The sequence below is a fragment of the Colobus angolensis genome, unplaced genomic scaffold (genome assembly GCF_000951035.1).
Source record: "Colobus angolensis palliatus isolate OR3802 unplaced genomic scaffold, Cang.pa_1.0 Scaffold268, whole genome shotgun sequence".
In the NCBI taxonomy this organism is placed as follows: domain Eukaryota; kingdom Metazoa; phylum Chordata; class Mammalia; order Primates; family Cercopithecidae; genus Colobus; species Colobus angolensis.
Genome location: NW_012115910.1, coordinates 6,727,688 through 6,742,565, shown reverse-complemented (window position 1 = coordinate 6,742,565; position 14,878 = coordinate 6,727,688). Strand labels below are relative to the sequence as shown.

General features: G+C 44.6%; 2 protein-coding genes across 2 annotated transcripts in view; both read left to right on the top strand.

Annotated features, from left to right (window-relative positions):
• ABCA13 (ATP-binding cassette, sub-family A (ABC1), member 13) overlaps positions 1-14,878 on the top strand; it is a 502,078-nt gene that overhangs the window by 20,811 nt on the left and 466,389 nt on the right. The window contains exons 2-3 of the mRNA XM_011947569.1: positions 3,861-3,954; positions 9,553-9,676. Of these exons, the coding sequence (XP_011802959.1) occupies positions 3,861-3,954; positions 9,553-9,676 (218 nt within the window). The remainder of the gene's footprint in view (positions 1-3,860; positions 3,955-9,552; positions 9,677-14,878) is intronic.
• LOC105515702 (chromosome transmission fidelity protein 18 homolog) lies at positions 697-3,420 on the top strand. Its single transcript, XM_011947568.1, is given in 5 exon segments — positions 697-982; positions 985-1,298; positions 1,301-1,841; positions 1,844-1,982; positions 1,984-3,420. Coding segments are annotated over 5 exon segments (2,622 nt in total). The 3' UTR covers positions 3,326-3,420.

Genomic DNA, 14,878 nt, shown 5'->3' with positions numbered 1-14,878 from the left:
GGGAAGGATTACTGCAATGGGATATGACCACAGCAGTTCAAAGAATAAAGAAACCAAAATGACCAGAAGTTCATGTTAGTTCAAAACATTATAACTGGGAACCTGAAGCAGTAAGACATCCTCTTTGGTGTTTGATGGAGCATTCTTAACTTGCAGATTTTTAGGTTTTTGTTTGCATTTATTCAATAGCTTGCCTATTTTTTGTCTGGCTATAAACTTTTGTATTTGTAAAATGATGTCATCTGAATTCAGTACAAGATTATCCACCATAAAACAAGCAATGAACGATGACAGTAAAATTAATTTTATGATAATTGAGGCTTTTCTATTAATTTTTTGAGCTATACCTTATAGTTGGTGTTTTTTTCCTCAAATGATTAAATTCCATGTGTCAATGGCAGTTCATTTTAACTTTGAAAATTTAAGGTTGTACAAATTATTGCAATCATTTTGAGTAGCTCTTTTGTAGTCTGTGTCAAGAGATTTTACTCCAGTAATCTTAGTTTTAGGAGTTTATTCTGATTTTAAGACAATAATTCAAATGAAATATTATTTATACACAAAATGTTCTTTAATAGAAGAATGTGTGAATTATGGCGTATTCATTAGGTAAGAATTTTACGCAACAAGTAAGCTGATAGTTATAAACCTCATGAGGCAATACTGAAAAATATGCATCAAAAGAAGGAAAATGAGATGGAGGACTACGAGCAGGAGCTGTGCGGCGTGGAGGACGATTTCCACAGCCAGTTCGCGGCCGAGCTAGAGGTGCTGGCCGAGCTGGAAGGGGCGTCGACTCCGTCGCCCTCCGGGGTCCCCCTGTCCATCGCGGGCCGGCCCCCTCAGATGTTCGAGGAGGCCCTCGCCAGAGGGGACGTGGCCTCCCGCCCCGCCCCAGCCGTGTCTCTGGGCAGCAGCCAGGGTCGCGCCGGGAAGAGGCAGGTGGACTCCGACCTGCAGCCGGCTGGGTCCCTGCCCCATGAGCCTCAGACGCTGCTGCTGACGTGGGTCTCACACGGGCCTCACCAGCCACCCGCAATCCCGTCCTGAGGCGGCCCCCCATCTTGGAGGACTATGTCCATGTGACATCCACGGAGGGCGTCCGTGCCTATCTGGTGCTGCGTGCTGACCCTGTGGCCACAGGGGTGCAGAGCCCTCTGCTCCACGTCCCGTGGCGAGGCGGTGGCCAGCTGGACCTGCTGGGTGTGTCCTTTGCCTCCCTGAAGGAGCAGGTCGATGGCGAGCGGCGGGAGCGGCTGCTTCAGGAGGCCCAGAGGCTCTCAGACACCCTGCGCAGTTCACCAACCGCTGCCTGCTCAAGTGGCTGAAGTTGTGGGACTTGGTGGTGTTTGGCCACGAGAGGCCTTCCCGGAAGCCCAGGCCCAGTGTTGAGCCGGCCCGGGTCAGCAGGGAGGCCACGGCCCCAGGAAAGTGGAAGAGCCACGAACAGATGCTGGAAGAGATGCTGGAGGCCGGGCTGGACCCGAGCCAGCGACCGAGGCAGAAGGTGGCACTGCTGTGTGGGCCTCCGGGGCTGGGGAAGACCACCCTGGCACACGTGATTGCACGTCATGCGGGGTACTCTGTGGTGGAGATGAACGCCAGTGACGACCGTAGCCCGGAGGCCTTTCGCACACGCATCGAGGCGGCCACCCAGATGGAGTCGGTGCTGGGTGCTGGCGGGAAGCCCAACTGCCTGGTCATCGATGAGATCGAAGGGGCCCCCGTGGCCGCCATCAACGTCCTCCTGAGCATCTTGAACCGCAAGGGGCCACAGGAGGCGGAGCCACAGGGCCCGGCTGTGCCTTTGGGTGGCGGCCGACGGCGCCGGGCAGAGGGGGGCTCCTCATGAGGCCCATTATCTGCATTTGCAACGACCAGTTCGCACCGTCCCTGCGGCAGCTGAAACAGCAGGCTTTCCTGCTCCACTTCCCGCCGACTCTGCCCTCGAGGCTAGTGCAGCGACTCCAGGAGGTCTCCCTGCGGCATGAGGATTGACCCGGGGGTGCTGGCGGCCCTCTGCGAGAAAACTGACAATGACATCCGGGCCTGCATCAACACCCTGCAGTTCCTGTACAGTCGGGGCCAGCGGGAGCTGAGCGTGCGAGACGTGCAGGCCACGCGCGTGGGCCTCAAGGACCAGCGCAGAGGGCTCTTCTCGGTGTGGCAGGAGGTCTTCCAGCTGCTTCGAGCCCAGAGACGCCGTGTGGGCCAGGATCCCGCCCTGCCTGCTGACACGCTCCTGCTGGGTGACGGGGACGCGGGCTCCCTGACCTCCGCCTGGCAGCGATTCTACCGTGTCCTGCATGCCGCCGCCTCTGCGGGCGAGCACGAGAAGGTGGTCCAGGGCCTGTTTGACAACTTCCTGCGCCTGCGGCTTCGAGACTCCAGCCTGGGTGCCTTGTGTGCGGCCCTCGACTGGCTGGCCTTCGACGTCCTGCTGGCGGGGGCTGCTCACCACAGCCAGAGCTTCCAGCTGCTGCCCTACCCACCCTTCCTGCCCCTGGCCTTCCACGTGCTGTTTGCTTCTGGCCACACACCCAGGATCACCTTCCCCAGCAGCCAGCAGGAGGCCCAGAACCGGATGAGCCAGATGAGGAACCTGATCCAGACTCTGGTGTCCGGCATTGCACCAGCCATGCGCAGCCGGGCCACGCCCCAGGCCTTGCTCCTGGACGCCCTCTGCCTGCTTCTGGACATTCTTGCGCCCAAGCTCCGCCCCGTGAGCACACAGCCGTACAGCACCCGTGAGAAGCAACAGCTGGCCAGCCTGGTGGGCACGATGCTGGCTTACAGCCTGACCTACCGCCAGGAGCGCACGCCCGACGGGCAGTACATCTACAGGCTGTAGCCGAACGTGGAGGAACTCTGCCGCTTCCCCGAGCTGCCTGCCCGCAAGCCCCTGACCTACCAGGCCAAGCAGCTCATCGCCCGCGAGATCGAGGTGGAGAAGATGCGGCGGGCGGAGGCTTCGGCCCAGGCACAGAACAGCCCCCAGGTGGACGGGAGCTCCCCAGGGCTCGAGCGTCTGCTGCGTGGCAGTGGGGAGAAAGGGGTGTGCCGACCTGCCCCACGCAACCACGAGCAGCGGCTGGAGCACATCATGAGGCGAGCGGTCCGGGAGGAACAGCCTGAGAGGGACTTCTTTGGACGTGTGGTCGTCAGGAGCACAGCAGCCCCAAGTGCAGGGGACACGGCCTCGGAGCAGGACTCAGTGGAGCGGCGCATGGGCACAGCGGTGGGCAGGAGCGAGGTCTGGTTCCGATTCAACGAGGGTGTCTCCAATGCTGTGAGGCGCAGGCTGTATATCAGGGACTTGCTCTAGGTCTCTCTGACCTGCGGACACGCCCCCGCATTGCTTCCCGGAGAGTGTGCAGAGAGACGGAAACCTGGAGACGTCTTTATAAAGTCACGCCTTTAAAAAAAAAAAAAAAAAAAGAAGGAAAATGAGAAGTGGATGCTACCATCAAAGCCAGCAAAATATCTATTTGGGTAAAAAAGTCAGAAACATTAAAGAAATTAGAAAAATAAAAATAGTTGGTATATTGAAGTATGAGAAATATGGGTGAAGTTATTTATTTCTTTAATTTCTCTAATGTCATAAGTTCTGCAATAAATAAAAATGTGCAGAAAAAGGAAAGAAGCAAAGCTGGGTCTGATGGGAGAAGAACAAGGAGATGACACAGTCACAGATCTGGATGCAATGATAAATAAACTAGGCCTTTTCTGTGGGATCCTGTCCCAAATGACTGTTCTGAGACACAAAGCAGGGATTACAACGACCTCCTTCAATAGATGAAAATATTGTAATATTTTACAATTTATTCAAGTGGTATTGTTTTTTTAAAAAATTTTTCTAGGTCCTTTTCCTTGCTGAATTCTTCTGGCCTTGTATCCTGTTTGTAATTCTGACAGTACTTCGTTTTCAAGAACCTCCCAGATACAGCGATATTTGTAAGTTTTACTTTTTATATACTTTTTGAATTAATCTTTGGAGAAAAAAACTCATAGCACTCTTTCTTGTGTTTTATAAACTCTGAATGCTGAGTAAAACAAATAGATAGGGTTTCATTATGACAATAACAACATATCTGGAGTATATGTCAATAAGCCACAATTTAGGTTTTGTCTTTTAAGAATGATATTTACACAGGTTCACTCCATCTAGCACACAGATTTATTCTTCCAATTAAAACTGACACAGTTTGGGAATAGGTAAATAGCCATTATAAATATAGAAAGAGTAGAAGAAGTGTAAGTGGGAGATGCATTTCATAGTTTATCAGCATGATACTGATAGTAATGTTGATGGTGATGATGATGGTGGTGAGAAAATAATGACGCTGATGATATGATGATGATGGTGAAGATGGTGATGACGGAGATGATGGTGATGATGATGATAGAAATGATGATGGTGATGATAGTTATAATGGTGATGAAGATAATGATAGTGGTGATGGTGATGATAGAGATGATAGTAATGAAGGTGATGATGATGATGAAGATGATGATAGTGATGATGATGTAGATGATAGTAATGATGGTGATGATGATGGAGATGATGATGATGGAGATGATGATAGTGATGATGGTGATAATAATAGAGGTAATAGTAATGATGATGAAGGCGATAGTGATGATGGTGATGACAATAGTGGTGATCTTGATGGTAATAAAGATGATAGTAATAATGATGGAGATGATGATCAGGAAAGTAGTGATGATGGTGATGATGATGAAGATGATGATAGTGATGAGACTGATTATGATGGAGATAATAGTTATGATGGTGATTATGATGGAGATGACAGTGATGATGGTGATGATAATGGAGATGATAGTAATGATGGTGATGATGATGATAATGGAGATGATGGTGGAGGTAATGATGATGGTGATGATTACAATGGAGATGATAATAGTGATGATGGTGTTGTTGGTGATGATAGTGATGGTAATGATGGAAATGATGATGGTGATGATAGTGATTACTATGATGATATTAACAGTTGTGATGGTGATGCTCTGATACACTATTACTGGTCACTTCCTGTGCCTCAGGAAAGTGGTCAGATGAACCATTTTGTTGATCTGGGTTGAAACCTTAACAAAATCACTCCTTGAGAAATAATGGCCTGCTTTGTCTCTATCAGGCTATACCACTTGTATGTATAATGTGGTTGACTCTGTAATCATTACATCAGTGAGGGATTATTAAGTGTTGGGATTTACCAAAATAGTGTGTCAGTTATATTTAGGTTTTACACATATTAGGATCATTCCTATCAGTTTGTCTTTGTTGTTTGGGGATTCTCCTGTGTGTTGCAGAATTGAAAAATGTAAAACCATGTGAGTAAAATAGCATTTAGGAAAAGATAAAAGCTTTTCAGGGTTTCTACTTTATTATTTATTTATTCAATAAATACGTATTGAGTGCCTTTTGTGTTTCAGGCCTTGCTGAGAATAAAATGGTGGACAAGGCATTTTCCCTCCCTTTACAGAGCTCATTGTAGGGCCAGACTATTACAATGCAGTGGGAAAATTGCTATGATGGGATTTTATACAGGGAACCATGTGAGCACAGAGGAGGGGTGGCCAATCCATTCTAAGGAAAGGCATCTGAGGCAATGTGCAACTTTGTCAGAACAAGGGAGTGCAGAGGATAAATTGTCTAGGTAGGGCAGACAGCATGGACAAAAGCCTAAAGTGTAATCAAAAAGGCAGAGATACGGCTAGAGGAGTAAGCAGGGTTAAATAAAGGGCTTTGTATGATGTTGAGGATTGTGAACTCTCAAAGAACATGAAGGAGCCATTGGAAGGTTTCAGGAAAGGTCATAATAAAATGAGCATTTAGGGGTCACATTCTGGATACTGGAAAAGGTTGAATTTGGGGTGGATGGAAAGCAACACTACAGAAGGCAAGATCAACTTGTGGAGCTCTTGAGTAACCAGGCAAGAGATGGTTATGCCCTGAAGCAGGGGGAAGTGGCCAGATTTAACAGACATGAAGGAGGTAAGATGGGCAGAAACAACTGGCTGGATGCAGGAGGACAGGGAGCCCCTTGACTGGAACAGTTGAGTGGAGAGTGCACTCCCACCAAACTGACAGGGCACGGGACATGTAGGGGATTTGGGGAGCTGTGTTCAGCATGACCATCTTGAGTCTGAAGGATTCTTGAGATTGTCAGGGTGAGCCACCTAATCGATCAGATTATGAATTTGGAATCACATAGATGAGGACACCTAAGAAGGAGAAACTTCCAGAATATAGGCCTCAAGAAGAGTGCATTCAAGGGATAAGCAGAGGAGACAATAAGCAGCAACCAGAGTGCTGGAAGGCAAACAGAGATTTGGAGTCTGCCTGGGAAGCATTGAAAGAAGGAGGCATGGCAGAGTGACAGGTGCTGTTGCTGTGTGCTGCATGAGTAGCTAAGGGCTGACAAGTTCTCCAGGGCAGTTCACTGGAGAGATAGGATGAGGAGGGCCAGGCTGCAACAGCCTGAAGAGCAAAGTGGGTGAGAAAAGAGAAGGTTAAGTGATAAAAAAAACCAGGAGTACTATGCAGGAGAAATGGGCAAAACAGGGCAAAAAAAGCTTGCATGCAACCAGAGGATAACATGATATCAGGACTGATAAGAAGCCTCAAAATGATAGTGGCTAATGCAAAATTGTGAATGATTTAGTTGTAAATGATAGAGAGCACTAAGTCTGCCATCCAGTGTGGTACTAGCTCAGTCCTGCCCTATGGAAAGAGCAGCTTATGATGCTCCTTATCCTCAAAGTTTCCATCCATCCCTTAAACATTTATCAAGCTCTTGCTTTGTATCAGGAGTGCAGTCCAGCAAAGATGTGTCCCAAAGAAACACCGGAAATGTTTCCTAGAGGTATACAGATGAGCTTTCCTACGGAAGGGAAGGCTTTGTCAGTCTCAAAGGGGCTCAGGAGTCAAAAGTGATCAAGGACTGCACGTTGAAGCTCCATCAAGCCCCCCATCAGCTCTGTGGGGATGAGCATGGCGTGCCACCTTTGTGAACCTCTTCTCTATAAAGACAGCAAATTTCTCCTGGCTCCCAGGGCTACTGTAAGGGCTTGGAGAGAAAGCCAGTCAGGAGCATGCACTCAGCACCAGTCCTGGCATGGAGATGATTTAAAAAATGCCCATCCCCCTCCCTCATGCTTCCCACTGTTTTGGGGTGACCTGATGTTACCATGCCAGGTCTTTAATCTTGGAGACAAAATGTGTCCAGGGCTGAAGTCCTCAGTCTCTGACCCATTGAGCACTCTCTGTGGGGCCATCATTCCTGATGTGTTCCTGGAGAGGGAGATGGGACACAGAAGCCATGCCAAGGAAATGCACTCTCTGGGCACTGTTGCTGACCCCTGAAGTCACCACTGTGTGGAAGATGTTCTGTGTCTGTCTTGTTACAGGAAGAGCGGGCCCCGTTCTTATGCTGTGACTGAGAAGGACCTTAGGAAAGGTGATGTGGATTTTACAATTTTAGAATGAAGCCAAAGACTGCATATATGGGTATTTTCACTAAGAATAAATAATCTTCCAAAGTTAAGATTTTTTTGCATAGGAAAATGAAATTTTCTGTTAAGTATCTTGAGAGATTGAAGCTTGAGAAGCTTTATTTATATGTCTATCCCAGTAAAATTCTGTTTGTGCTGTTGAAGTTAGGCTTGTGATCACCTATGGTATGGGCAGGCTGCACATGCAGGTGGACAGGCACAAGCCCAGGGCGCTGCTGCTTCCTCGACCTACACATGAATGTGAAAACCGCTGCCAGGGCAGTGCTGCCTTTGTGTTCTCATTTTCAGGGACTGGGAAAAGAGAAAAACAAGAAGCGGTCAAGGACCCTGGGGAGACCTAGGAAAGTGCTCCAGGTTTCAGATGGGCCCTGGCAATCCTGGGGTGGTGGACAGGCATCTCCATTCCAGGCCTGCTCCTGGAGGTAGTGAGGTGCAGTAGAATGAATGTTTGACCTGAAGTCATTCTTGGGTTTGTGTGTGATTTGGGGAAAAACACACCTGTGATTCTCAGCATCCTCATTGTAAAACATGTTTTTAATTGTATTCCATGAGATGTCCAAGACCTTCACACCTGGTTACTTGTATTACAAGGTGGCCCAAAGATACAAAGCCAAATCTTTAGTCTTGGAGACACACTGTATCCCAAACTAGCATCCTCAAATTATCTGATCCACTGAACACCTCACTGTGGTGACTTCCATTCCTGATGTGTTCTTCAGAAAAACAGGACACAGAAATTATGCTGGGGAAATACACCTTTTATTGCTAGCTGGGATAAAACTCCAAATCCTTTTATGGTATGTTATTCTAGAGCACTGAGCCATGTGTCTGCTAATAACTCCATTTGTTTCCTTAGCTAAAAACCTATTCATGTATTTTTCAATTCATTCATTTACTGAGTGTCTTCTATGTGAGAGGCATTGTGCTGAATGCTGGGCATAGGGAGTCTCTAAGTCCTGGATCGTCTCCCTGACCAAATTAGATGTGAGCAGTAAGGCTGTCAGCAGGGTTTCATGAACTACATCGTATTAGATTATGATGGTTATCATAGCTTTCTTTTTCTTTCTATTTTTTTTTTTTTGAGATGGAATTTTGCTCTTGTCGCCCATGCTGGGGTGCAATGGCACGATCTCTGCTAACCGCAACCTCTGCCTCCCAGGTTCAAGTGGTTCTCCTGCCTCAGCCTCCTGAGTAGGTGGGATTACAAGCACCTGCCACCACACCCAGCTGATTTTTGTATTTTTTTTTTTAGTAGAGACGGGATTTCAACACACTGGCCAGGCTGGTCCCAAACCCCTGACCTCAGGTGATCTGCCCACCTTGGCCTCCCAAAGTGCTGGGATTATAGGTGTGAGCCACCACACCCGGCTGATAATCACAAGTTTCAAGTTGTTGCAGCCATCAGCATGCTCACTACTCCCACTCTCCTGGTGGTGTGAAGGAAGGATATGGTTGGGGATGTGTAAATAGCATGTTATCCACAGAGGTGGCTATTTTCTAGCAACGTTTGTCCTGAAAAATCCTATTCCATGTAGAAAGACTTTTTTTTGTATTACCCAATATTTAACAACTATATTTAAGCATTAAGAATTCAACTGGCATTAAGCTTGAAGTTTTTGCTAAAACTAAAAACTCCTACATTTTTATATGAGATGGAAAGAACCATCCTTTTTATTCTTCCTGCTCACAGCTTGTCCATAGAGAGCCGTGTCTGGAAGCTTGGCTGTGCATCAGAGGTATTTCCACTCGGTCAATGGGGAATCTCGTGAATCCTGCAGCTATGGCTGCTCAGAGCCATTCTGCCTTGAAACATGAGTACTGACCCTGGGAGAAAGGTGTTAGATATGAAGATGTTTCATTTTGTTTGATTTTTTTTGTCTGAGTCCTTAGATCTCCTTTAAATTAACGGCAAGGTTAATAATATAATGATATATTATATTACAATTTCAACTCAACAGGAATTCCATTTCTGGTAGTAGGTATATGGACTTATTTCTTCTTCGCATCTATTTCTAGGTTATTTGCAGCCCCGAGATCTGCCCAGCCGTGGTGTTATCCCCTTTGTTCAAAGCCTTCTTTGTAACACTGGATCAAGGTGCAGGAACTTCAGCTATGAAGGGTCAATGGAGCATCATTTTCGGTGAGAGAAGCACAAAGATCTTTTTTAGAAATCTCAGAAAGCTGATACGTAGGACAGACCTCTGCTTTTTGTGAAGCCTCGATAATTTGGGATAGGTCAGAGATCATGAGAAGTATAGAAATTAAAGTTTTATTAAATTCAGAGTCACATAATTCTGGCTCCAACTAATGGTTAGCTTCCAGCAGGAGATCTTTCCACTGCCACCTGCAGGACTCACAGGGTAATAACTGATTAGCAAATGCCATTTGCATGTGATAATTTGTTTTCTGTAGGTTAAAACTATGACTTCAAAATTACTTGTCTAGCCAACTTTTCATTTTCGTGCCACATGCCCCTAGAACAATTATTTTTTGAGCTACCTACTGGGTTTTTTCTACTGTGCTATTAGTTGACCAGAATCCTGTTCCTAGCTGACAGCAAATAAAAACTGGGCAGTACTGCTTTATTTGTCATAAACCACCTAAATGGACCACAGGACAGGTAAGTTGCCTTCTCTGAGTCTCTGAATGCTGAGCTATGCAACTGACACTGTATTTGGCCTTAAAACTCAAGAAGAGAAGGAGAAGAAGAGACGAAGTGAGGGGGTTTCACTTGGGGGATCCTGAATGCCCTGGAAACTTCTCCCAGGTGAAGTTAGGGAGGGAAGGAAGTGACTAGTTGATTATGAGAGTTTGCATTTATCAGGTATGAATGATCTGAGTTTTATTTAATCTGTATTTACTAATATTAAATAATCTAAGATGTTTAAATGTAAAGCAAATGTTGACATATATGATCTTTATCCTCCACCTTTAAGTTACAAGAGGAAAATTAAAAGTTTCCAGAAAATTTTCGGCATATCAGGTACAATATTTATAAATGGTGTTGTTTTAGTTCATTTGGGCTACTATAATGAATACCATAAACTGTGTGGCTTATAAGAAACAAATATTTATTTCTCATAGTTTTGGAGACTGGGAAGTCCAAGATCAAGGTGCCAGCTGATCTGGTATCTGGTGAGAACCCTTTCCATAATAAATGACACCTTCCAGCTGTGTTCTCACATAATGGAAGGGATGAGGCAGCTCTCCAGGGTCTCTTTAATAGGGGCACTAACCCTATTCATGAAGGCTCTGTCCTCATGATCTAATCACCTCCCCTATATCATCTTAGGGGTTACGTTTCAACATAAAAAGTTGAGGATGGGAGATGCCAACTTTCAGACCATAGTAGGTGCTTACTTTTTCTGAGACAAATCACATAGAAATATGATATAAAGAGGCTCATTTGAAAATACTGCAAAGTCATAACCCTGAAAAGTTCAATGGTCTTTTCTTGAATGTATGGAGAAGGGAAATATACAAAACTGTCTTTCTTGGAAGCATTAGAAGAGCTTGAGACTCAGCAGCGTCTTTATTTCAAGTCTTGTTACGTCTCTTCCTTACTTGGAATGGGAAGTTTAAATGATGTTGAAGAGGAAAGGATATGATTTTGTGGCTAAACAATACTGGCTCTGTTACCTTTGGTTCTGTGAATCTGTGCAAATTAATTAACCTCTCTGAATCTGTTCACTCACTTTAAGTTTTGTGAATGTTAAAAACAAATATAGAAAACATCTAGCACAATGCATGGCACAGAGGCATTCAACCAATGGGAGTTAATAGTAACAAATTCTTATTACTATGGCTGTAACAATTATAAAAATACTACTTGAAGACCAGGCGTGGTGGCTCACACCTGTAATCCCAGCACTTTGGGAGGCCGAGGCGGGCAGATCGCCTGAGACAAGGAGTTCAAGACCAGCCTGGCCAACATAGTGAAACCCTGTCTCTACTAAAAATACGAAAAAATTAGCCGATGTGGTGGCGGGTGCCTCTAACCCCAGCTATTGGGGAGGCTGAGGCAGGGGAATTGCTTGGACCCAGCAGGGGGAGGTCGCAGTGAGCCAAGATCGTATCACTACACTCTAGTCTAGGTGATAGAGCGAGACTCAGTCTGAAACAAACAAACAAAAAACCCGAAATTACTTGATACCAGGAAATAATCTACCTTTGTTTTCTTTGTGTTTTTCCACATCAACATCCTCACTTCAATGTGCAGAAATTCAGGGGTTATAAAAGCAACCTGGTGAGATTCTTCACCTAACATTCTGAGAGTGGTAGTCAGGTTAATAGTTCACCAGCATTGCAAAGCCTTTAACTTTGAGTACCAAGAATGAAATTCCTCACCTTGTCTAGTAGCACCCAAGGAAGAGGTATAAGAAATACACAATAAAATAGGGAAAGGAAATTTTAAGGAGTAAGGAAAGAGGGGAGAGGGAGAAAGGAGACAAGGAAGAGTGAAGCATGCTGTCAATAGACCCGGTCACTCAACCAAGTAGATTTCATGTGTTTTCATATTGGAGCAACTGTGGATTCAACTGAAGTTCAAACCCATAAATAAAGACTCATTCCTGATTATTTTGTGGTAATTGTCTCAGTTTAAAAACACCTGAAAGCAGCTGGGTGCAGTGGCTCACGCCTGTAATCACAGTGCTTTGGGTGGCCGAGGTGGGCGGATCACGAGGTCAGGAGTGTGACACCACGCTGGCCAACACAGTGAAACCTCATCTTTACTATAAATACAAAAATCAGCTGGGCATGGTGGCGGGTGCCTGTAGTCCCAGGTACTCACGAGGCTGAGGCAGGAGAATTGCTTGAACATGGGAGGCAGAGGCTGCAGCAAGCCGAGATCGCGCCACTGCTCTCCAGCCTGGGCAACAGAATGATAATCTGTCTCCAAAAAGTCCCCCAAAACAACAAACAAACAAACAAAAACCAAAAATACAAAAACAAAAACAAAAAAATCTGAAAGCAAGTGTCACAGTTAATTTAGTTCATAAGTTTCTATGACCTTTCTAATTCCTCAGATAAGTTCACTTTGGGCAGAAATCCCAGGTACCATCTGATGTAGTTTATGATTATGAAAATCAGCTTCCTCATTCCTGCTTTTGTTGGGAAGTTTCCCCTTCATTTTAACAAGAGGATTTCAGAAACATGAAGCACTGCAGGAAACAGAACTGAATATTCTTGCGAGTGTTAGTGGTCTCTCCTATTTTGTTTAGTTTAAAATGTTTTGTAATGCGAATATGCCGTCTAAACCCGCCCCTCACTTACCTTTCACTGTCTGCCTACCTTCGGGAGGCTGATCGCCACACCCATGCCGGGGCACGCCCACCCTTGGTCTACAGCACCCGGTGCCTTGCCTTCTCGGCTTTGGTTGGGTGACCTTTCATTTGCAGTTTCTTGAAATGTTTCCAGCCATTTCCTACTGGTCTCATTTGGTGGTCATCAACATTTTTATTTATTTTTTTGTCCATCCTCAAACATGCCCAGATACCCCGAGGATCATCTGACCCTCTCTGCCTCTTTTGCAGCAACCATACTGCCTGGTTCTCAGCCTTACTTGATTATCACCTGCTGCCGCCTCACCTCAGCTTCTCAGTTTGCTTTTCACTCTCTTGACGCCTCCCGGGTTCAAGCGATTCTCCTGCCTCATCCTCCTGATTAGGTGGGACTACATCGCCCAGACTAATGTCCTAGAGTGTTTCCCCAATGTTTTATTCTATTAGTTTCATAGTTTCAGGTCTTAGATTTAAGTCTTTAATCAATTTTGATTTTTTTTTTTTTTAGTGTGGCAAGCGATAGGGGTTTAGTTTCATTCTGCGTATGGATATCCACTTTTCTCAGCAGCATTTATTGAAGAAACTGTTCTTTCCTCATTGAATGTTCTTGGAGCCTTTGTGAAAAATGAGGACTGTAATGTGTGGATTTATTTCTGGGTTCTCTGTTCTGTTCCATTGGTCTCTGTGTCTGTTTTCATGCCAATACCATGCTTACTTGGTTACTAAAGCTTTGTAGTATATTTTGAAGTCAGGTAATGTGATGCCACCAGCTTTGCTCTTTTTGCTCAGGATTGCTTTGGCTATTTTAGATCTTTGTAGATGCAAATAAATTTTAGGATTTTTAAAAAATGATTTTTTTCCCTATTTCTATGAAGAACATCTTTGGTATTTTCGTAGCGATTGCATTGAGTCTGCAGATTGCTTTGGGGAGGATGGACATTTTAACAATATTGATTCTTCCAATCCATGAACATGGAACATCTTTCTAATTTTTGTGTGTCCTCTTCAATTTCCGTCATCAGGGTTTTATAGTTTTCATTGCAACGATTTTTTACTTCTTTGGTTAGGTTTATTCCTAGGTATGCTATTTTATTGGTAGATATTATAAATGAGATTGCTTTCTTGGTTTCTTTTTCACATTGTTCACTGTTAGTGTATATAAATGCTATTGATTTTCTTTGTTACTTTTGTATCCTGCAACTTTACTGAATTTGTTTATCAGTTCTAATAGTTTCTTGGTGGAGTCTTTAGGTTTTTCTAAATATGAGATCATGTTATATGCAAACAAGGATAATTTGACTTCTTCCTTTCCAATTTGGATGCCCGTTATTTCCTTCTGTTGCTGGATTGTTCTGGCTGGGACTTCCAGTATTATGTTGCATAAAAGTAGTGAAAGTGGGCATTCTTGTTCCAAATCTTAAAGAAAAGATCTTCAGTTTTCCCCGATTCAGTATGATAGTAGCAGTGATCTTGTCATATAAGGTGTTTATTGTGCTTGACTGTGTTCCTTCTATATCCAGTTTTTGAGAGTTTGTATCATAAAGGAATGTTAAATTTTATCTAATGCTTTTTCAACATCTATTGATAGGATTGTTTAGTTTTTGTCCTTTGTCTTTTGATGTGATGTATCACATTGATTAATTTGCATATTCTCGCATCCTTGGGATGGATGAATTCCGCTTGGTCACAATAAATGATCTTTTAAATGTAATATTAAATTCAATTTTGTCAGTATTTTATTGAGAATTTTTGCATCTGTGCTCATCAGAAATATTGGCCTCTAGTTTCCTGTTTTGTTATTTTTTGTGTGTATGTCTAGTTTTGGTATCAGGGTAATACTGGCACTGCAGAACGAGTTTGACGGTATTCCTTCCTCTTCAACCTTTTGGATTAGTTTGAGTAGGATTGGTATTAATTCTTGTTTAAATGGTAAAATTCAGCAGTGAAGCCATTGTTTGGGTCCTGAGCTTTTCTTTGAAGGGAGAATGTTTATTACTGCCCTCTTACTACCTGGTATTGGTTTATTCAAGTTTTGGATTTCTTTATGGTTCAATCTTGGT